Source organism: Cordyceps fumosorosea (genome assembly GCF_001636725.1).
Source record: "Cordyceps fumosorosea ARSEF 2679 chromosome Unknown scaffold_29, whole genome shotgun sequence".
NCBI lineage: Eukaryota > Fungi > Ascomycota > Sordariomycetes > Hypocreales > Cordycipitaceae > Cordyceps > Cordyceps fumosorosea.
This window is the reverse complement of record NW_017387329.1, coordinates 60,413-84,058: the sequence shown is the minus strand read 5'-3', so window position 1 is coordinate 84,058 and position 23,646 is coordinate 60,413. Positions and strand designations below refer to the sequence as shown.

General features: G+C 51.2%; 6 protein-coding genes across 6 annotated transcripts; 4 read left to right on the top strand and 2 right to left on the bottom strand.

Annotated features, from left to right (window-relative positions):
* Positions 1–7,327: 7,327 nt before the first annotated feature.
* ISF_08342 (PALB protein) lies at positions 7,328–9,366 on the bottom strand (the record flags this gene model as incomplete). The annotated part of the gene is made up of 3 exons (XM_018851945.1): positions 7,328–7,695; positions 8,116–9,283; positions 9,346–9,366. 3 exons carry the CDS (start codon positions 9,364–9,366, stop codon positions 7,328–7,330), a joined length of 1,557 nt encoding a protein of 518 aa, XP_018700842.1.
* A 190-nt stretch (positions 9,367–9,556) lies between these two features.
* Positions 9,557–10,021, bottom strand: ISF_08341 (PALB protein; the record flags this gene model as incomplete). Its single annotated transcript, XM_018851944.1, has 2 exons — positions 9,557–9,928; positions 10,004–10,021. 2 exons carry the CDS (start codon positions 10,019–10,021, stop codon positions 9,557–9,559), a joined length of 390 nt encoding a protein of 129 aa, XP_018700841.1.
* A 1,580-nt stretch (positions 10,022–11,601) lies between these two features.
* On the top strand, positions 11,602–12,806 carry ISF_08340 (Mitochondrial substrate carrier; the record flags this gene model as incomplete). Its single annotated transcript, XM_018851943.1, has 4 exons — positions 11,602–11,702; positions 11,785–12,332; positions 12,386–12,623; positions 12,680–12,806. The coding sequence occupies 4 exons, from the start codon at positions 11,602–11,604 to the stop codon at positions 12,804–12,806; spliced, it is 1,014 nt and encodes a 337-aa protein (XP_018700840.1).
* A 355-nt stretch (positions 12,807–13,161) lies between these two features.
* ISF_08339 (Ribosomal protein L29e) lies at positions 13,162–13,530 on the top strand (the record flags this gene model as incomplete). The annotated part of the gene is made up of 4 exons (XM_018851942.1): positions 13,162–13,168; positions 13,225–13,276; positions 13,332–13,434; positions 13,495–13,530. 4 exons carry the CDS (start codon positions 13,162–13,164, stop codon positions 13,528–13,530), a joined length of 198 nt encoding a protein of 65 aa, XP_018700839.1.
* A 1,199-nt stretch (positions 13,531–14,729) lies between these two features.
* ISF_08338 (protein VTS1) lies at positions 14,730–16,667 on the top strand (the record flags this gene model as incomplete). Its single annotated transcript, XM_018851941.1, has 3 exons — positions 14,730–15,240; positions 15,295–16,584; positions 16,639–16,667. 3 exons carry the CDS (start codon positions 14,730–14,732, stop codon positions 16,665–16,667), a joined length of 1,830 nt encoding a protein of 609 aa, XP_018700838.1.
* Positions 16,668–21,077: 4,410 nt separating this feature from the next.
* On the top strand, positions 21,078–22,547 carry ISF_08337 (Sad1/UNC domain-containing protein; the record flags this gene model as incomplete). The annotated part of the gene is made up of 3 exons (XM_018851940.1): positions 21,078–21,121; positions 21,165–21,807; positions 22,464–22,547. The coding sequence occupies 3 exons, from the start codon at positions 21,078–21,080 to the stop codon at positions 22,545–22,547; spliced, it is 771 nt and encodes a 256-aa protein (XP_018700837.1).
* Positions 22,548–23,646: the final 1,099 nt, after the last annotated feature.

The following is a 23,646-nucleotide window of genomic DNA, read 5'->3' as shown; positions in this document are numbered from 1 at the left end:
GTTGATTAAATAAGTCGAGCCAATACTATGTAATAACGGCGGCCTTAAATGACGTCGCGTAAGAGCATAGGAGCTTGCTGCTAAATTCCAACAAGATTGTAATGAGGCTTAAGTCTCGGCAAAGCGTCTCCTCCCCGCTAAGCGTGTGTGGGCTGCAATGGTAGGGGCGGACGTTTGCCAGAAGGGCCGACGCTCGGCACAGAGAGGCACTGGCGCCGTGGAATATCCGAACAGTCCGAGCAAAACCTGGGACGGCCGAAAACAGTTACCTAACCTACATATGAGGCTGAGTTAAGAGCGGTCGCGGGAGAAGACCACTTCCAGCCCGTGTGGGGGTTAGTTATTAGAGAGGCGAAGAGTGCTTGACACTTGATGGTGATGTAGAACAACATCGACGCTAAAGGTAGTGAGCGAGTCGCTGTCTTATGCAGTGTGAAAAAAGCCCCCTTGATGCGTTCGCACTTGTGCAAAATGCTAGGATGAGCCAGGCAGCACCGTTCTAACACTCTAACTAGGACATGCGCTCCCCAACCCAGAATTTTTTTTGGTTGCAGGCTGCAGAGCTGCGCGATAGATGGAGTGTAGCTCGTTTCAACTTCCCCCAAATCATGGATAGACCGAGAATGGCGACCTTTTATTAACTTGCGCTGGGCTCGCAACGCACTGACAACATCGCAAGAGGCTGGCATCAAGGACCGGCCTTATTAGGGTACCTTGAATATGGGGATGTGGACGACTGGATGCTGGTTCGCCGAACATAGCCGCAGGGCCTCCCCAGCGCGTTCAAACCCTGCGTTGTTCTGGAACAGGGGAAGCCGATGTTGACATCTCAAGGATCTAGGTACCGAGGTGTATCCGAGCTGGCCAGAGATTGCCAACCTATGCCTGCAACAGAAGAACTGAATAAGTCTAGTCCTCAGCGCGGACAGAACCTGCTTACACTTTCGAGTACGGATACGGAATACAGTCGACCAGAAGGAGTCGCGCCTCGATCAAGATTTACCTTGCCTCACCAGCTCGAAGACGGGAACCCCGAGCGCCGTCCGAATTTCCCGTGAATAAAGAAGATAGTGGGGGCGGCCTTGGGAAAAGGTTGCAGTATTCTTTTTTTTTTTAAGGCAGCAACACAAAAGGCGTTTTTCTTGGATCATTCGCAGTCACAAAGGTGGGAGGGGGCCTGGGCGTGAACCGTGGCGTGCGCCTTTCAGCTAACTGGGTAATTGTGATGCCTGAGACCTTGTTCCATCGCCTGAGAGAGACAGAAGCTGTCCTTGCATCATCACTGTCTGGGGAGGGGATAACGAGAGGGGCAGTTACTGGTCGGCTGTAGGAAAAAAAAATCACGGCTGATTTTGCAGCTGCTCCTTGAAAATCTGGACCACGCGAGCTATGACCAGCAGAATGGGAAGCTAATTTCGAAGGTGGAGAGACAAGATGAGGAATTGCTTTTTATTACCCTTCTTTTCCTTTCAGGCAGGCAAGAAGACCGGTGTCAATCTGGTGAGCTGGCTGACTGACTGGTTCTCTGAGTTGCACGGCAGCCATTGTTGCAAATGCCAACACTTTTTACGGGTTCGCAACTATTCGTAGTTAGGTTAGGTAGGTAAACGTGCATACTGTTTTTGTGGTGGGATGCGGCTCACTTGTCTCTCCCTGCGTCCTTGGCCGTGTCAACTTGTCATCAAATGTCAATCGCACCGCTGCGGATCAGGTGTGTAGCACGGCTCACGGTCTCTGTCTATCGACGGCAGATAAATATGACATATGTACAGGTTGAAAAACATCCGTGGGGTTTGAGGTGTGCGGAGACGGGCGACAAGAGCGGCTCCGAAAAGCCAACAAGACCGAGTAGCTAATGGGAAGGCGTCTGGGCCGGGACTACATAGTTACTACGGAGGTGTGGCCAAGCAGGAGAGCAGCCCTCATCAGGACATGATTGGGGCGGTCCTGGCTTTCCGAGGTGGCCAATTCGGCCGTGCTGATTGATTGTATGCATGCAAGTCAGTGGTCGGATTTTCAGTGCGGAGGCTCAACAGAGGACCAGTCCGTACTAATCTTTAGCACAAGAAACTACCTAAAAGCTGTAGATGCGTGAGGGGGCCTGGACGCAACTTGTCTAGCTTGGTAGTTGACCTTGTAACTCGACATCAGCAGGTGCATTGCATGCACGGCCAGATCAAAGCTAAAAGGCCGTGGACTGTGTCGGCCAACAATTTGCATTTGAAGCTAAATAGGCTGCTGAAAGTTAGCTCGCGTACTTATAACTGGGTAACGACGGGGGAGCCCGCTAAATTATAAGAGAGGGTGTGGGAGGGGGCAGATGGAGGAGCCTCGTCAACAACGACAATGGCGAATGACGATGAAGAAGATGTCAACGAGAGGAAGGGTACATATACGTTTTCCTCCGAAAAGCAGTGTTCCCCCACAATCTAACGGAGTGCCTCCCCGCTCTCCCAGCATGTCCCTGCAACGCTTTTAGTCAACTTGACCCCAGACCGGGGGTTTTGCGGCAGGCCCATTGTCCCTTTTGCCAGGCTGCCGCACTGGGTGCCTTGGCGGCGCTGAGAGTTCCATCCTCTTTGTTGAGTGGCGGCTTATTACTTTTAGTAGACAAGGAGCTTGTTCTGTGCTCCGTTAGGGATCGCGCTTGGGCTATTTACTGCGGCTCAAACATAAGTGACAGCATTGCTATATCAACCATTTGGGTATTTAGTTACCCTTAGGGAGCGCCATGTACATTGGTCCATAAAGAGAATCGATGTACAGATTACATGGTCACCTGCTAGCCGCCAAGTCGCTCTTGGTACTTACAGTTGCGAGCTTCGGAGAATGAAGAAGAGGAAAAAACGCAGTTGTCTGAGCAGCACTTAACTGGCGACTTCCGTCGCTGCCACTAACAGGCGAAGCTAACCGGCTGGGGTTTGTCTTGCCTGGAAATGTGTTCCGACCACAGTGACCCTCTTCTCTCTCACACACTTTCTTCTCTCACCTCAACGCGGGGTGGTCTGTGGATCAGATTGTACTTCGCAAGTACTTGGTAATGTTTCTGCTCGCTTCCTAGCCGTCGCTCGCTACTCCCTAGAGCCTCTTTCCCCAAACTAATACCGCAAATGGCCGGCTGGACGGCCCCATTCATGCCGCTCTCCGCTCACTGGATTCTCGAAGAGTAAAAGAGTGGGAATGATCGGGTCCAAATACATTCGTGGCGTTGAAACCAGGCGACGGTGGTCCCCTCCCCAGACCAGACTTGGGGCTGAAAGGACTTGCGGGAGAGGGAGTACAAGGCCGGGCAGGGCCGACACCGACTCTAACGAGTAATCCCCAACTAACTTAGTAACTAACATGTACTGGCCAAGTAGATATCCATCTGTAGCCCGCATTCTGCGCCGCTTCGACGCCAGTGTAACCAAAAACTGGCCCCTGCTAAATAAGTTAACTCTGTCTACCCCGGCCGGCCAATCCAGCCTTCCCAGCCCTCCAGCTTCTCCATCCACCTGGAAAGAAGTCTGCAGTCGAGGCAAACCCACTAACCATGGTCTCTCCCCACACATCCATCTAAGCAAACCCATTCCGTTCGTGTGTGCAGCTTGTTGAAGGCTGCAGCCCATGTCATGTACCTCTTGCCCAGCATCCGAAGCCGCATTGGAGAGACATGCGAGCCGCGGACGCATGGGGCAGCAAAGTCATGCATCCAACACCAGAATGGCTTAGTCTCTCCATCTCATCCAGGCATGTACGGGGTAGTGGTAGCTATGGATGGAACGAATCCACTGCTCCTTGGACTGGGCCGGCAGAGTTGGCCAAGCTGCTCGGGAATGAAAGCTTGTCCACTACCCCAGTTCTTCAGCCATTGCCTCGAAAGACGGGGCCGACTTGTTGGAGAGCGAGCATGTGTGTTCTCCATATAAGGACACAGAGCATTGGAGTTATTACTAAATTTACCTTGTACAAGGGCAAAAAGGCCGTGCTTTTCCGCAGCCATGTGTGGAGGGGGAGGCAGGGAAGCCCCAGAAACTTGACTGGCTGATCCGGCAGATCGAGACCATGTCTGGTTATCCGCCAACAAGGGCTGAGAAAGGGCGATGGAAGAGCCGCTCTATTCGTTGGCCACATGGATCCCCCTCCCCAGACCCCAAACATCAGAGCACATGGATGGCAGGTGTACGTAGAGTCTCAAAGTAGCAGTGCGTAACGGTACAGTAGCATTGAGTACCTGCTGCAGCTGTTCTTTGTTGGCCTCATCATGGGCAAAAGTAGGCTGCTCCCTAGACCGGGCCGCACATCAGGGCTACTCCGTACATGACATGTAGGCAATATATACATACGCCTGAGTCTCTTCCTTTTGCCTAGCTTCCGGGCCCTGGAAGCAAATCTTATACTCGTTACGGGCTTGCATAAGCTCGGATACGTAGCCGCGTCTTGCCATCTTGTTTCCTGTCGGACTGCAGTACCCCATACTCTTCTGTACATGCAACACACACGCACCCCATCCAGATCTACCCACGTTCGCCTTGGACTCCACGACGCCTTCTCCGGGGCACCCACAGGCAAATCTCCTTGTTTTTTCTCCCTTTCCCCTCCCCTCCTGCATTCATCGTGTCCTTCCTTCAAATCCTCCCCAGCGTCGGTGTTGCCCAGTTTTGTGAAGCAGAATACAGCCCGTTTCATCTTGACCAACCCCAGATGGTACACTAAAAACAGTCTGTGATACAGTAGCACGCTGTCTTTCACATTCACGGTACTTCTTCCTGGGCTTGCCTCCTGTCAAGTACAAGAACGGACCCCAGGGCTGGGTGATGGACAGCACCTCGTGGAAATTCTTCTTGCACACCACCCACGTCACCACTGAGAACCACCAATCAACCACTCGATTAGAGACGCTGCACTCCCAAGACACCCATTACGGCGTGTTCTCGACGCTATTGACCATACTTGCTCTTGATCAATCAGAATCATTCAGCCTGCTCCCCAGCCGAGTACTACTTCTGGCCAGCGCCGTGTTCCTTGCGCGTCAAGGTTTGTCTACCCATGGAATTTGTACAACAGTCCTGATTCGTGTGTTTCTTCGACTTGCCGCCGGCAATAGACTGCTCATCAGCCTATAACGAACAATCAAAGTGGTTATCCAGGGTGTAGTGGTCCGTTGCTTTGCCCAAGGGCTGCACGTTCGAGCCAACAAGTCCAAACTCGCACCCATAGCATACCCGTTCCGGTCATCTCCTCCTCGTCCTTTCGGGAAACTGCAAACCAAGGCCACCTCAGACTTGACACTGACACACGCCTTGGTCACTGCGTTGGCTATCTCTCAGCAAACAAATCTCAAATACTCACAAAGGCGTCATTCGAAATATCCAGAAAACAAAATCCCATTCATTGCTCAGCAACTGAAAGGACATGACAAGCCAGTCTCGACTGTTCCACTATACAACACCATGACAGCCGTACAACAACAGTCACGACAGCAGCCCGTTTCTCTAGGTCTCGATCCGGCTGCATATCGGACCGTCCCGGCACCATCACAGCATCGCGAGCATCCGAATTCCAAATTCCACCTGAGTCCTGGCGCCGTACTCGAGTCTCAACAAAGTGGGAATAGCCCGGATCGAATTCCACGCGCATTCCTTCCTTCTGGAAGTGACGCTATGAGCAGCCCCCGGTCAGCAAGCAGCCGACTTCCAGTTGCACAACCACTTCCTGATGCAAGAAGGCACCCGAGTCACCGAGAGGCTATTTCGTCATCGCCTGGCCCATCACTCTCTATGTTGGGCAGACGGTCGCCATCTATGACTCTGGAAGGCAGGCATCGTCACAGGTCAACTAATTCGCGAGATCCAAGCCTGCAGCACTTGGCAGCGGATGCCCTTCAGGTCGTGCGACCACCACAAGATCGAAATATGTCGTTGCCTCAGCTTACCAACGATATCTCCATCTCGACGCGCAAGCTGTCCTTGAGGGATGAGCTCTTGCCAAGCTTCTCTACCCTTCCACGAGGCCCTCCCGGCCCCAAGTCCGGCATCAAGTCATCCGAAACTCAGTCACCGCCGCCGCTGATGTCGACCGCGAGGGGAGAGTTGCCTCCCCTTCAAATGGATTCGCCTCGGTCAGAGAGCCTTAGCCAAAGCTTGCCGTCTATTCGATCAACATTTGGTGACATCAATCGGATCCCGCCTATTGAGCAGGACACCCCAGCATCACCTCTTCAAATTCCAAAATGTCCAGTTTCGCCACCAGGCACAGCACCTCGTCTCCCTCCAATATCAGCGGGACACACCTCGCCGCTCATCTCACCCAACGATTCATATCATAGAAACTTGCCGTCACCGCACTCCATCGCATCCCCCGGCGGTTCATATGGGTACCCTCCGCCGTCCCTGCACCGGAGCCCCAGCTATGATATTTCCCGAGCGGGGTCCGACGGAGACAGGGCACATTCGCCCTCGGCTTCAACACAGTCTCACCTGAGTATTGACAGTATTACAAGTGGCCCAATTGGCTCATTTGTCTGCACGTTCGATGGCTGCAGTGCGCACCCGTTCCAGACGCAGTACTTGCTGAATTCGCATGCCAACGTCCACTCTTCTGCCCGCCCACATTACTGTCCTGTCCAAGGCTGTCCCAGAAGCGAGGGCGGCAAGGGGTTCAAGCGCAAGAACGAAATGATTAGACACGGCTTGGTGCATGATTCTCCAGGATACGTGTGTCCTTTTTGCCCAGATCGTGAGCACAAGTATCCTCGTCCGGATAACCTACAAAGGTACCTGCGGCGCTTCCACGACCTACCGGGACAATCTGCTAATGTATTCCATCTCAGACACGTCCGTGTTCACCATTTGGACAGGGACAAAGACGATCCACTACTACGAGAGGTCCTATCTCAGCGGCCAGACGGCCCGAATCGAGGGCGAAGACGAAGGGGGCCTGCTGCATAGCACAACACAAAAGCCTCTGCTACTGGCCCATGATTCAAGTCAGGCTCGGACAACTCTTCTTTTTGGGCGAGTATGGCATATTGCGAGCGAGACAGTACCGCGATGCCGCTCCTTTTCTCATATTTCAGCATCGGGGATTTTTTATGCGCCTTCATTGTCTCTAAGTTGCTGTAGCTATACAAGCTGGCGTTGGGTATTCGATGTTGACGATTTTTTTTTTGAGGCCGACGATACCACTGAGATGCGGATGCGATTCATGACAATGTATGTACTCTTGTTTCTTCATGCAGCTATATCCAATATATTTTTCTCTTACCATCCATGCTTTCACTTCATCAGACCCGCATGTAAATGACAATGCATGGCACGTATAGTCTAGCAGCTTAGCGACGAGCTGATTACCAACTCTGCCATGGGCCAACTTGGACGGGAGAGTCGCTGAAGACGTCCATTTCGAGGGATGCCAAGGCATTGGGCACCCCAATCGTCTCAACAACAAGCCACATTTGTCCTGAGTGCGTCCGCTCCGGCTCGAGATCAAACTCTGGTGTTCGCAGCGCCGCTGTGGACTCGACAAACTCACCGTCGCCAGACTCGGCAATAACGAGCTGCTGGGGACCCCAACCATGCACGATGTAGACGCGGATCATGGGCGAAGAGGACTGGCGCACCACCTCGTCTCTCGAGCCTTTGGGACTGACATTTCGTACGCAGACACTGCCTCGGGTGAGCCAGGAAACTTGGATTGGGGCACGCATACGCTCCTCTCGCTCAGTGAGAGTCAGCGGTGGGAGGGAATTGCGCAAACGGCCAGCTGCGTCGGCTGGGATATCCTCCAACTCAACATTTGCGGTGGATGATACCTTGAGGGCAAAATCTGCTGTCTGGTTCGCCTCAAAGGTAGAACAAACCAAGGTATAAACGCCGGGGTCAAGCTTGGGTATATTGGCAACGGCACACCCTTGTCTGTATTCTCCCGACGTTCCTGCTAAATCCTTGACACGAATAGAGGTCACTCGTTTCCCAGACGCCCAAACAAGGTCGACATGGACGTGGACATCTTGATCATCGGTTGACAGCAGAATAGAAACGGGCCCGGACCGTGTTGTCGAGATTTTATACTGAGGGTTGATGAAGTAGGTAGAGAGGGATGAGTTGCCTCCTGCAGTTCGTCGACTCCACTTACCTATCATCTCTTTGGAATGTGACATTTCCTCTTGCGCCTCGCGCACTTCAACAGGGAACTCGGAGAAGACGGTGAGGGTAAATCTATAGCTCTCTAGGGGCAGTTCTTGTTGGTCCAATACGATGGTGTATTGTTTGCCCGGCTCAGTCTCCAATCGAGCCAAGGTTTGCGGGGAGTCGACATAGGGGCCGCGATACAGATGACCTTCACTCGTCTGCACACGTTTGCCGTTGGTTTCGAAGATGAGGATGCTCATGTACCCAAGCTGCTCAGCAACCGCGGCCATGGAGTCTCGACGATTCCGCATAATGACCAGCTCTTGATCAACGAAATGGCGACTCACCAACATCCAGACGAGACCACCTCGAGGGCAGCTGATAGAGTATTGGACATTGCGCACCAGTGATGCGGCAAGGTACTTTGGTGGTGTGCTCCAACTGAAGTGGCGGTCTTGACGATGCGGGAAGAGTTTTGGGTTCCAGTTCAAGTACATGGACTCGAAATGCTGGGCCACGTCTTCAAACGCCACCCACAGTGTGCCTGAGGGGTATAGCTCTGGTTCCTGGCCAGCGGTTTCTCCATCCAGGCTCATGCCCGCCCTCGGAGATTGTTGCGGCGTGGACCAACCAGCACCGGTCCAAACAGGTCCGTTGCACCATGGATTCTTTATCAGTAGTTTCCGTATCCCGTCAGAACAATCCATGTCCAGCACAGCATAGTCGTGCTCCCCAACCAAGCCCATGACCTCCTCCTCCTCTGCGGAAATACGGCCGGTTCCGAGAGTAACGACAACGTCCTGAGTTTCATGGGCGGCCTTGATTCTCCTCCAGGTTGTGCTCAAATCGAAGTCTTCCCTTTGAAGGAAAAGTTGTTCGGGAATCCAACCTGTAAGCACCCAGAGGTCGGTACCTGAGTTGCTACCTGGGAAGTCGTAGCCACCACGCACTTTGAGATATGCCTTTTCTAGTAGTGCTGGCCAGATGAGTCGTGTGTTCCGTCTGTCTACCACGAAGAGCGTCCTATTTGTTTTCGAGGCTGGTAGTCGGTCATCTACGACAACGCGTCTCCAGCAGCCGTTGAAGTTCATTCTGAAAACATATTTTCCAGATTCTGAAATTCTGGGATAGCCGCTGTTATGGTCAAATGGATAGATGATGGTAGAGAGCACCTATTCATTTTCCACGTCAGTATGAGGAGTGTAGTGAAGACCTAGCGGCGAATAGCGCTTACGGAATGCTTGCCCGTAAGCATATTGATTGCCGCTGAAAGACTGGCTACAACAGAGCAGTCAGTGGTGACATCCTGGACCAAGTTGCAACTCCTTGAGGGTCTCATGAAGGCTCCAGGGTCATTGCCATTGGAATTATCGAATAGATTCTGCGGCCTCTGCCATGATGCGAAATTTTGAGTTTGAATAGGTGACAGGCTGAATTCAGTCCCATCACTGGCAGAGAACAGTTAGCGACGATGTAGGGAAGAGCGAGGCGGAGGTGGCATACGTGAAGAGCTGCTGTCCCGCTTTGCGCTGGAACTCGGTGTCGGATGGGGTCTCTTCCCACGGCGGGAACTCATTTCCATGTAGTAAGGATGACTGGCGCAAGATATCCGATCCATTTGGGCGCAGCGGTGGTATTGACAGCTGTGTCTTCAGCATCTCCGCGTGAGCAATGAGCGCCTTGCATTTCTGTCGCAAGCGAGCGGCATCCTGCTTGTTTGTGGTACTGCTCGCAGCACGCATGTACAGCTCGGCTGCTTGAATTGCATAGTCCAACGCAGCTTTTCCTGTTGAGCTCGCAGCTAGAGCTTCGGCGACCTAATTTACGACGAACCTCAACGTTAGTTACACGTTACAGCGTGGAGCAGGCGGGGTCCTGGTGGCTGGCATTACCTGCGCGTCACTCTCCATGCTGGGTGATCAATCAGTGCTTCATGGCACCTGCTGCAAAGAAACCGCCTGTTAAAACGGTGACGTAGGCGTCGCAGCTCTGAGTATGGAAGAGTATAATCAGATTAGTACATGGGGTTGGGAGGCAATATGATTCGTATAGCAAGCAGTACAAATATTGGAGGTGGGATAGCATCCCGGTATAGGAATATCTCGGTTTGTTAACAAGACTTCGCTGCTGACTCGCCACAGTGCGGGCTTCAACACCAGAAAAAAGGTACTCCGATTGAACTTTACAATGGCATTAAATAAAATTGGGCTTGTGTTCAAATTCTCTTTAAAGTAATCTGCTCACCATGCAACTAGGCGCCTAGTAGTACACCTCTGCGATACTTTGCTAACGCCCCAAGACCACCTATAATAGCGACTATATCTTTGTAATTCACAAGGAGATCTCAGGCGTTAAAGCCAAACGCATTTTAGTGTATTTACTGGTATCAGCTAGTCAGGTGCTACTGTGTTCATGTGTATATCTCCAATGATAAAAGATGCTGACATACTTTACTCACGTCGGGGAGGCGCTGGTGTTTTTGTGTGGCCAAGCCGTGAGGAACAAGACAGCGTTGGCCCAAGTGGCACGTATTTCAATATTTACAGATGGCTTTAAAAGAACACTATAGCCAATGCAGCTCAACGCAGGAGAGCTCAGAAAGATTTGAATGTTTAGTTAGAATACTAGGTAAAAATGGAACAACGAGCAGTGTAATCGTTATCATCGCCTTTTGTTGCTGTAATCACATGTAATAGACCGATTGTTGATAGCCATGCAGGACAATCAGCAGATGGGTAGTGGCAGCATTGCGAACAAGCTGCCCCAAATTCCGGAGCGGAAGCTCATATCGACGCAAAATGAAGACATCATCAGTTGGACTAGAGTGAGCAAAGTATTTTAAATGTTTTACCAGGCCAAAAATATGTACATACGTCAGTCAGTCCCCGTCAGTCCAAGTAACCGAGTGGCTGCGCTAGAAGCAAACAATTGGGACGTAGGTACTCCGTATTATGTACGCGCCTCTTGTTTGCAGAATTTATAACGGAATGCCCACGGGGCACGGCACACAAAGAATGGCCCCAGACGGGCACCATTTTACGATGGCGGCTTGCTTTTGGCGCAAAGATAGGCTCCGTTCCGGTGGACCAACCGAGGTCACTCCTTGAAATCAGAGGCTCAAATTCCACGCTAATAAAACCACAGACGCTAAAAACTTCCCATCTGAACGGGGTTTGGCTGGTTTGGTTCCTCCAGTTCTTACAAGCAATCGACCGCATCAACCTGCCGACTTGGCCCACACGGCTGCGGGACCGAGGTCCAGTTGTGCCTGCGTCGGAGCGCTACGGCTCAATGCCATCGACTCTCGGCCGCCGAGCGAAGATTGCTACTATTCTTCCCTCACTGCTCGAACAACCCTCTGCTGCTATTCAGACAAATACGGCATTTTCCCCAGACTGGCGACGCGACGCATCTCGCCCTGTAAAGTCTGCTGTCTTGCTGCTCCGTCCGCTACCCATCCCGCACATCCGCCATTAGCCGGCAAGTCGCAATGACTGGGCAATCCAAGCCTGCCATTTCGCCCTGGGGAGGCGCCGTTGCCGGTGCCACCGGTGCTGTCCTTGCCAATGCCCTCGTATACCCTCTCGACATGTTTGTCTTCTCCCCAATTCCATACTCTTCAACGTGTGGACATTTCAGGCCGAGCTGAGCTAACCACCCGACCCCGTCATAGTGTCAAAACAAAACTGCAGGTTCAGGAACCGCCAAAAGCCGGCGCGCCCGCCAACGAGAACGCTGCGCCGCATTACTCCTCGACCTGGGATGCCATTTCGAAAATTCTCCAAGAGGAAGGTGTCGAGGGTCTCTATACTGGTATGAGCGGATCCTTGCTCGGTGTCGCGTCCACCAATTTTGCCTACTTTTATTGGTACACTGTCGTCCGCTCCGTATACGCAAACTACAGCAAGAGTACCGCCGCCAACTCAACCGCCACCGAGCTGTCTCTTGGCGCCGTTTCTGGCGCTCTCGCCCAGCTCTTTACAATCCCCGTTGCCGTCGTAACGACCAGACAGCAGACAGCTACCAAAGCCGAGCGTCGCGGGCTGCTTGCTACTGCAAAGGAAGTCATTGAAGGCCCAGATGGCGTCAGTGGTCTCTGGAGAGGCTTGAAAGCCAGTCTGGTTTTGGTTGTAAACCCGGCCATCACGTATGGCGCCTACGAGCGTCTCAAGGAAACATTCTGCCCCGGTAGAACTAGCCTCAAGCCCTGGGAGGCGTTCCGTAAGTCGATATGCCACTCCCCTCATCCGTTCTTAGCCTAATCGAGACTTTAGTTCTCGGCGCAACATCCAAGGCACTGGCAACTATTGCTACGCAGCCTTTGATCGTCGCCAAGGTCGGCCTGCAGTCGAAGCCTCCAGCATCGAGAAATGGAAAGCCATTCAAGAGCTTCGGGGAAGTGATGGCTTTCATCGTAAAGAATGAAGGTCTGCTTGGCCTCTTTAAGGGTATTGGTCCTCAGATCATGAAGGGATTCCTTGTGCAAGGCATTCTCATGATGACCAAAGAAAGGTACGTCCTTAGCGTCTCTCTGGCTGTGCCGTTCTTTGTGCTAACATTTCTGGTAGGGTGGAACTGCTGTTTGTTCTCTTCTTTAGATGGCTGGCAAGCCTTCGTTCCAAGAAGATTCCACAAGCTGCCGGCGCCATTGTGAGCCAAGCCGCGACGAGCGCACCGCTGCTCACCACCAAATAGACGGAACCGCTCTTTGATTTTGCTTCTTGGATTTTTAGAAGGTTACGTTCAAATTCAACATGGTATTTTTTCGTCACTTGTACCGATGTCTCTCCATGTAAACAAAGGAATCAGCAGATGGTCCAAATTGCGTACCCCATGCGATTTTCTTCTTCAAAAACAAATGACTAAGCAGCCAAACTCAGCCAAGCGTGATACACCCACTAATGAGAGAGGACCTGGCAAAAGTCACCAAAATTAGGTCAGCATTTGCCCCACATCCTCGCTAGGGTTTTCGAATTCACACACATTTTCCGCTTGCTTCGCAGCATCGTGAGTTACGACCCATTTGAGTGTATATCATCAAACCGCAGCAATGGCCAGTAAGTGCTACCGAATCGCTGATAAATCTGTAATAATGCTAATATCACGCCAACAGAGTCTAAGAACAGTTCCCAGCACAACCAGTCGCGCAAGGCGCACCGCAACGGGTTCGTTCTTCTCCAACGTTACCGAAATCATTCGCAAATCTGATCTTTCCCACAGCATTAAGAAGCCCAAGACCTCGCGCTACCCTTCTCTCAAGGGTACTGACCCCAAGTTCCGCCGAAACCACAGACATGCCCTTCACGGCAACATGAAGGCTCTGGTGCGCAATATCCGACCAACTTTTCCTACGCCAACTTGCGATCGCTAACTGCTACCACAGAAAGAGGCTAAGGAGGGCAAGCGCGAAGCTGTTTAAACCGGTTCACGGAGTTATAACGGAATAATGCATTAAATGGGATGAAAAACGAGGTTCTCAGTCGACCTCTCCAGTTTGTCTGTTATACTGCTGGTAAATATGTGAAAAAAAAATCATTTCCGACTGTTATTCACCCTCGTGTCTTATCGCATCACGAATCTCCGAATTTTCAGTTCTGATCAAGGCATTTCCGCGGAGGTCACCCCCTCTGTCAACGCGAACCAAATCGACCAACGAAACTACTTCCCTGGCTGCTTGAGCTATGCATTCGTTATGGGTAATCTAGCACCTCAACTCTGGAATCCTCTGCCTGAGTAGAAGACCTCTCCAGAGCGATCAGTTGACGTGCTTGACAGACACGCCGCTTGCAAATCCGTCGATCTCGCAGTCGAAAGCCCGACCAACCATGAAATTCGTAGGCCGTTAAGCTTCAAGGACCTCTAAGCTACTAAAAAAGCTACGTGCTCTTGTTGTCATGATAAGCTCAGCGCGCACTGATACTCTGCAGCAAGCAGCCGAAACAGCAAGAGGGTAGTCGCTAGCAGCGTGTACTATTACATCTAGATACAGAAGCCACGTAGATCCATGGCCGCATAATTGCATAATTGTATTGATGGAACATAAATGCCTCATGAACCACTCCCATTTTCCGGACAAATATGTAGCACGATTATTCTGTCAAACATCCCAAACGCCAGATGTTACGTCCAGTGGCTGGGACTGTGTGGCTCGGGCTCGGAAGCTCAGGTGCATTACCTAAGACGAGCAAGCGCTGAGCTTTGGGCGCACCACGCTGTTTCGAGGTAACTCCACCTCTTTCATGACTTGGACACTGCCCATTTTTCGTGGCTCTTGGTTGTATCACCGACGATATTTCTAAGGGATCGGATTCTGTTTGCCTGGCAGCAGACACCCTTCTTTCATTGCAAGCTTTTTCCATGTTTATTACAGGTACATACTGCATCCGCCCCCGACCCGGGCGTCTAAACTCTCGCCTGACACTTGGTGCACAGATTTTCGTTTCGTTTTGTAACATGCGATAGTCTGACTGTCATCTTCCCATCAGGACTCCTTTGAGGTCAGCAGTTTGCTGCAGGAGCCAAGCAGACTTATCTTCTTGTTAATAATTGTCGTCGTTCTACTTCTGAACACGTTGCTCCCGATACCAACGATATTCGATCGATCGAATAATGCTCAACATGTCCGGAAACCACGTCATCGGAAATCGAAACAGCACCCCTGAGGCGAGCTCAGCGTCTTCCTTGCGGCCTCCTTCATCTAGGGCTGTAGGATCCGCCAGCTCTCTACGGGCCTCTGCAGACATGAGTTCCATATCCGGGCCCGCTCCTTCCAGTCGCATCAGACCATCTTCGGACTTCTATGGCCAGTCGCAGCAGTCTCATGCCCAGGGATCATTCGACACCGATTCACAGGATAAGATTGCTCAGCAGTGGATTGCCGATATTGACCAATATGAGACGACGCTGGAGGAAATGGCCGCTGCAACTCTGGATCAAGACTTCAAGGATGAACTAAGCGCTATTGAGCAGTGGTTTCGTGTCTTGAGCGAGGCCGAGCGTACTGCCGCACTATACGCCCTACTTCAGCAGACCACTCAGGTGCAGATTCGATTCTTTATCCAGGTTCTGCAGCAGATGGGCAAGAACCATCCTATGTCTGGTGTCCTCTCACCCGCCACATTCGATAAAGGTAACGGTCCATACTAGCCTCAGGTGTCAAACAGAAAGCTAATCGGTATCTCAGATCCCATGTCTAATCGTCTGAGCGACGCTATGAATAAACTTGCAGTTGACTCGTCCCGAAATTCGTTCACCCGTGCGTCCGCTACCAGCGCCGCGCCAGGGAAGCGCCACTCCGTCCTTGACTCGTCAACTATAAACGCCATGTTTCCGGACGCCGCGGCTGCTATTGCGACTGAGAAGGCCAAGTTCACGCAGAAAACGGGAAACCCGCCGTCTTCCAACAGAAATAGCACCGCTATTGATCCGCGGTCGTCACTTGCTGCTCATCAAGACTCTCGCGAAGCTGTTGGGGCAGCGGTTTCCCCATGGGGCTCGGATCCGAACAATTCCAAAGCCACTGCTTCTCAAGCAGCCATGGGTCAATTCACGCAGCCTGCGCCGTCGGGCGGCTTAAGGTCACCGCTACCTCAGCTGGGGAACAACGCCACGATTCAAAATACTACGCTCGCTGCCCCCGAGAAGAATCCTTCAGACCTCCCGATGCTTTCTCCTTACAATGGTGGAGGTAGCGGCAATTGGGCGTCTATGGTTAACACGCCGATGACATCCACCTTCAACACTGGCCAGCAACCGGGTTCTCAAGCCGATATGGTTGCAAATGCGACTGCTATGAAGTTGGCTGCTCTCTCCACCGTAAACAATCGATTTGCTCTTGATGATGCTCGCAAATACCGAAGAGCTCGATCAAACGATGCGCCTGGCAATAGTCAAATATCGTCGCCTCCTGCCCACGCTCATGGACTCAACATTCCCGGTGCTAACGTCGTCATGATCAATGAGCATGGGCAAGTCCTAAGCCGAGAGCAAATTCTTGCGCTGCAGGCTCAGCAAGGGCTCGGACTTGGTAGCCGCGCGCGACCTAAGTCCCCTGGTCTTCCCATGCAGCAAGCCATGGGACAAATGCAGTTCGCGTCACCCCAGCACAACGGTTTCCTGAGTGCGTATGATGGCTCCGGTGTCATGAGCAGCAGTATTCCTGCGGTTAATCTGGGGCAGCTGGCCCTATCCGGACACGAAGGCTATTTGTCGGACCACTCAGATATGGTTCGCGGTCGGTCGCCGAGAGGTCGGAGGGGTAGCTCGAAGCCACCGGAAGATCCCACGGACCCGACTCTACTCCAGGATATCCCAAGCTGGCTGCGCAGTCTTCGCCTACACAAGTACACGGACAACCTGAAGGACATGAAGTGGACTGATCTCATTGAATTGGATGACAAGGCGCTGGAGGATCGTGGAGTAAATGCTCTGGGTGCAAGGAGGAAGATGCTAAAGGTGTTTGAGCAGGTGAAGGGTGCGTTCAAATCTCATACATGCTGACACAGACTCGTCGCTAACTCATGTACAGATGCTAAAGCCGAGGGACGCATTGGTTAATGCCCATTCTGCAGGTACAGTGTGGGCAGAGAAGTGGCACATTCAAAAGACAACGACATATGGTTCCATCAACTAGCATATGACTGGGGAGTGTAAATTTGAGACGGCCTGGACAGTGGTAAATTTTAAACCCGACTCTAGATCTGAGTTTTTGAATGGAAAGATGCAGCACCTTGCGGGTTCAGTCGCACTATCGTACATGGTTCTAGGAGTTTTAATCAACTTGACTATCTGTCAATGACGGTGGCATGCATCCCTATATGAACTCTGATGTACATATGTTTGTAGGCACGTACTACTAAGGTATGTATGTAGGTCACTTATTACCGCCGAGTCCCTGGTGGTGTGATGTGCAGCATGTTGGCGCAGATGTGGGTCCGCTCAGTACCAGATAATACCCTTTATTCAAGCGTCCGTTTACACACCTCAACCAATTTCAGTTTCACCTCGCACAGCACAAAGGTAGAGAAGACGTCAGCAACTTAGCGCGCTACCTTCGTTTCAAATCAGGCCTATCCTCACATCATCCGGGGGGAAAAAGACAGATACGCGCTGTGTCACGCACGCGATAGATGCGCAGCGGCACCCGTGGCATCGATCAGTCGCCACTCACGACCCTTCGTCGTGCTGTGCATTCGAGCATTATTTATACTTATACTCTCTGTGCTTGGTTCTACAAGGTCCGAATCGCCAAGCCGGCTGCGCTGAAGACGCGATGGCAACTCTTGCGCACGATGACAACTCCGATGCCGACTCCGACCTTGAGGAGCTTCAAGGTGATATTGCGAAATTCGACGAATCTGTCCGTGAATTCCTGGCTTCTCATGAAGGAAGCAGGGACACCCAAACTCATGATAGACCAACTCGCGGAGGGAGGGGCTCCCGAGGCCCAAGAAAAGCAGCAAAGCCTCGAGGCGATATTACTGCTCGTCTATCCAGGGTAAACCAAGCTTTCCTGGCTGGCGATTATGATCGCGCGCTGGAGCTTGTGTCTGAGGTAATCAGAATCAACGCAGAAACATTCCAAGCATGGACGGCACTCGCCTCAATCTTCAGGGAGCAGGGTGAGCCGGATCGTGCTCTCGAGGCGATGAAGTACGCTGCCCACCTGCGACCAAAGGACATCAGTGGCTGGATGTCATGCGCCGCATATGCACTCGACAATGTCGGGGGCAATGAAGAAGCAAATATAAAAACAGCGCGGCTGTGCTTCTCAGCGGCTCTAAGAGCTGACCCCCAGAACGTGGATGCAAGGCTGGGAAAGGCAGCTGTATGCCACAGCCAAGGCCACTATCTACAGGCGATCGTGGAGTACAACTACATCTTAAGACAAAGGCCTGAGGATCTTGACATTGTTCGAAAGCTGGCAGAAACATGCGTTGATAGCAAAGACGGCCCGACCGCAACTGCATCCGCAATAACGGCTTATCGTCGTTTCTTCGACCTTGTGATCCCGAATGGACCGGGTAACAGATTCAAGGGACTCTGGTACGATATCGGCATCTTTACAGACTTCCTTGCGTCAAGCCGTAGCTACCGTGAAACGATCAAGGAACTCAAAGCCCTTGCCAGATGGATGGTTGGTCGAGCATCAGAGGTATATTGGGACGACCTTCAAGATGACGACCGTGAATGGGATCTGGACAACTGCAGAAGAAGCCAATGTGACGAATTCTCTCGGTCATCATTTCCACAATCCCTATTTGGCGAATCATTGCCACTTGACCTCAGAATGAGGCTAGCTACTCTGCGTCTGAGACTTCTAGACAAGAATGAGGCCATGGTAAGCTACACCAAGAGTACTTCATCTATAACTGCACGGCTAACACTCACCAGATGCACCTAAAACATCTCGACCCCTCCGCACAGGCTACTAGCGACTTCATTACCGAATTTCCGTCTGTCGCATATGATCTTGCCGAGGAGCTCATGAAAAGTAGTGTTCTGGATATCGCTACAAAGATGTTAGAAGTCTTTCGAAATTTTTCAGAGACTCCAGATCCGACTATATTGTTGCAACTTGGAAGATGCTACAATTTGACGGGAGAGCAGCCAAAGGCCGAAGAATGCTTCCTTGCCGCCATCGAGGCCGATGAAGATTCCATAGCTGCCCGTATTGAGCTGGCTAATGTATATGAAAACGCCAAGGAAGGGGAAGAGGCACTCATATTGGCAGCAGAGGCCATGGCATTGCAAGATGCACAGACTCACCAAGCTGACCATACAAGCCGTTCGGCCGCTCGCCCAGAACAACTACGACGTCGTGTTCCAGGAAATCAGCAAAGTACTAATGATACTGCGGAAAACAAACAATCGCACGTCCCAAGGCGCTATAGACCAAAAAGACTGGCGGGTGTCGATACTTTGCGCCAGGGTGAGCAAATACGAGCTATCAAGTTATCGAAGCAGTACGATATCGTGAGAGATCTAAAGCTTCGGATTTCGGAAGGACGACTCGATCTCACTGCAGAATGGATGGATGCATCACGGGAGTTAGTTGACGAGTTTAGATCGCTGAAGCGTTTCTACTCGTGGGACAAGTACCTCCACTTCCTTAGGAAAACGCCTACATCCATGTCGGCGAGTTCAGAAGCGCCGCAGAGTGACCTATCGCAGCTATACGAGCGCCTAGCAAGATGTAAGTCTTGCTCTCATGTATCGAGAAGTATCGCACCTTGGGCTTACAAATATACAATTAGCTGTCGCACCCCAAGGCGACACCAACGCGGCTGGCATGCAACCAGGAATACATCAGGGTATTTCTTTCGAAAATTGGCTGAATATTTTCCTTGACTATGCAATTGGGCTTGCCATAAACCATCAACGTGAAGAGGCATACCAGGTGTGTCAAGCCGCCAAAGACTCGGTAGTCTTTCGAGCTGCAAACCAAGAGTTCCTCATTCACATCGCGTGGACTGGTAAGAACCTTTCCCCCTTACACAGCGGTTGACGAGTCCTAACAAATCGAGTTTGTGCGATTTATACCAACGACGAAGAAAGGTGTGTTAAAATTGCCCGGCATTTGATGAGAGATGGTGTCATGTCTGATGCAAATCGAATGTTTGCTTTACTCTCGCGGCTGTGCCAGTCACCTGTCTCGTGGTACACCTCGGGCCCGGCGCAGAAGTTTATTCTACGGCAGATTCGAGGCATCGACAACAGCTATGAAGAGCTCTTTGCGACGAAATTTAATTCATCTGAGGCTGGGGAGGCCACCTTTTCGAAAATCGACATGGATGTATGCTTGCTAATGCTTTACGGCCACATTTTGTTTACATCGACGAGCTATACATATGCCATCAGTGAGCATCATATGCGAGAGCCTATCAATAGTTGTCTAATCGTGTTTCGCAGGTTACTTTTTACGAGCGAGGTCACTCGATCCAAGTAATCCGATGGTAAATCTCAGCCTGGGGTTGGCGTACGTTCATTATGGGTTGAAAAGACAGTCGACAAACCGCCAGCATCTGCTTCTACAGGGGCAAGCTTTCATCACCCAGTATTTCGAGGCAGGCGAAGGAAGCGGATCGCGGCCGCTTGCTGAAAGATATTACAACACCGGTCGCCTATTCCAACTGCTAGGTCTCAGTCAGCTGGGCTCTAATCTCTATCTCAAAGCGACTCAGGCCAATAATGGGGAGTATCGCAATACCGACATTGACACTCTGGTGGCCGTCAACAACTTTATGTCGTTTCTGGCTGTCGGTAACAAAACCGCTGCATTTTCCCTATTGAAGAGAGAACTAGTACTGTAAAATAGATATTTTCTTCGGCAGTGACAAAACTTCCTTGGTATTTCTCTTTTAAAGCCACCTTGAGGGCAAGCAGGTAGTCCCTACCAGGTCAGCAAGTCCGGGGTGTAGGCAGACGCCCCTTGAGAAATTGAGTCTACTACGATTCTAGAAGTAGATATTCAACGGACAAATTTAGTGTAGATAAAAAGTCATGGAGTGTAGAAAATGACAGAAAGAGGCGAAAGAAAAAAAATTATTATCAAGGTGAAGTTATAGCCCCCGCCAGACGAACCTCCCAACGTTCCACCAATTTACAGGTACCGTTGTACCGGCGCTACTACGGTGACTTGACAGATCATCCACAAAACGGGGGCACCTCTACAACCTGAACCACCAACCTCCAGTAAGGGCAAAACGGCTTGCAACGTTTGCATACGGAAGTCGCAGATGGATCTTGTGACACCGTCAATATGCCGATTACCGTCAACTCACGACGAATCGCAGCGACTACACTATTGCTTCTAACTATAGCCTCCGGTCTTCATGCGACCGAGCAGACGACCCAAGCTACCCAAGCTGAGACGACACCGAGGTCTAATTACGGCGGGCCTTTAACTGGCACGAGACAATGCGAAGCGCGAACAATAAATTACATTACGCATTCGCTGCCGCAATCATGCCTCACCAGCAGCTGGTCAAGCGCAGCGACCAGCACGGAAAGTACGCTGCCGCCATCCACAAACACCAAACCATCGACAGCCAGAGAGGATGACAGCTCGACTGTTGCCTATGCAGAACCGATTGAAACCAAAAACACTACATTAAAGGTCAACGAAAGCTCGGAAACAGCAGATACCGACTCGACGGCCGAACCATTCATGTCCTTCGAAGACTGGAAGGAGATAATGCTGCAAAGAACCGGGCAAGACCCGCAAGATCTGAAGCAACGGAAAGGCTCAGATTCTCAGAGTGATGAACGTCAAAAACTTCAGTCATACTCTGGAAGCGATTTGGGAGATGAGGGTGAAATCTCCTTGAATTTCGGCGGATACATGGAGAAACCAGAGGCTGAACATGGTTACGATGGCGGAAAGGAGCACACTAACGAGTCGCCCGCCGAAGCTGGACAATCCGCCCTTCGCCGCAACAAAGATGCGGGCAAAACTTGCAAAGAGAGATTTTCTTTTGCGTCATTCGATGCCGGGGCCACGATCCTCAAAACTAGCTCCGGTGCCAAGAACTCCAAGGCTATCCTAGTCGAGAACAAAGACACATATATGCTTCTCGAATGTGCAACACCCAACAAATACGTTATCATCGAACTGACGGACGATATTTGGGTTGATACCATCGTCCTAGCCAACTTTGAATTCTTCTCTAGCATGATACGCCATTTCCGTGTCAGCGTTAGCGATCGATACCCCGTCAAAATGGAAAAATGGAAGGAACTGGGGACGTTTGAGGCTAGAAACTCACGCGATATACAAGCATTTCTGGTTGAAAATCCCCAAATATGGGCCAAATACCTGAGATTGGAATTCCTTACTCATTACAGTAATGAGTATTACTGCCCCGTCTCCTTAGTTCGGGTCCATGGATCCCGAATGCTTGACAAGTGGAAGGATAGTGAGACCGGGACGGATGATGACCATGTGGCCGAGATTGATGGAGTACCAGAGAATGAAAGCGCTGTCCATGAGAACTCTTCCGAGCCAGCTGAATCCCAGGAGAATAACCCTGCAATTGCAGACGCTGACAACATTTGCCCTGTCGAAATTGCGCCTTCCTACTTGCCTTTGGCGATATGTCCTAGAGCAAAGCCTTTGTCCATTGCGAACAATTCCGTTATCGGAGCAGAATACGTGAGCAACACACAAAACGGCAAACTTGGCGGAGAAGAAACAATCGAACCCGAACAACAAGTAACTTCAACTCCACTAGAAAGTCCAGGCAACATGGCAACCTCCTCTACAACATCTGAGACCCCGAAATCGGTCAAGGAATCAAATACGAATCCCGAAGATGAACGAATTGACGACAATGCGTCTTCAAAAAATACAAGATCTACCACGGCGGCAACAACGTCGTCTTCTTCTTCACCTGCGGCCGCCGCAGGCAAAAACCCAGTTGCTTCCGCCTCCAATAGCAGGTCTAGAGGCAATGCGACAAATTTTGCCACCCCGTCACCACCAACCATGCAAGAGGGCTTCTTCAACTCCGTTACTAAACGCCTACAGCAAGTGGAAGCGAATCTGACATTGTCGCTTAAATATGTTGAAGAACAGTCCAAGCATGTACAGGACGCCTTCCAACGATCTGAGCAAAAACAGATCTTGAAGATATCTTCCGTACTCACGGACTTGAACCAGACGGTTCTAGCAGAGCTGCGAAACTTCAGAGATCAGTATGATCAGATTTGGCAATCTACGGTCCTAGCACTAGAAAGCCAAAAAGATCAGTCGCAAAGAGATATACTAGCGCTTAGCTCTCGACTTCACGTACTGGCAGACGAAGTGGTGTTCCAGAAGCGCATGGCCATTGTGCAAGCCGTGCTGCTGCTTTCTTGTCTATTGTTGGTCATCTTCTCGAGAGGCGTTCCGATCCCATATCTCGGTCCCACCTCGGACCAAGGAATGGGTACAAGCGAAGCATTTGCGGAGATTTTGGCCTCGATGCAGAGACGCGACATGTTCCCAGCCGGATCGCCCAGGTTCACGCCCACGACGCCGAAACCTTACGCGGGAAGCTCCCCTACTGAGCGACCCATGGCTAGCACTCAGTTGGGCTTGGATGAGTACGGCTATCAGCGTCCGTCGCCTCCTCTAACGCCAACCAACGAGCCGGCGAATGTCAGGCCAGATTGGCAGACAAACAGCCATTCCTCAGCCATACAAGCAACAGGGTATGACAAGGGGTCTTGGTATATTAGCTCCCGTAAACCGCTACCATCATTACCTGAAGATGGTTCTTCTCCTGTGTCTGCCTGACCAACCTCCATCCAGACTGTATCCTGCGCTGCATCTACTTATGTCAGGGCGCGAGGGCTCGTAGCCCAGAATGACCTGTACGATAACTTCATGATAGCGATGGTTTAGAGCAATGATTTACTTACTTGAATAATTACCGCAGCGATCTGGTTGACTGTATATAGCAAGTTCCTGCATCATTACATTACTCTTATCCTCTGATCCCCATTGCAATTAGCGATAGATAGCAAAACAAGCTTCCTCACGCATACAACATCC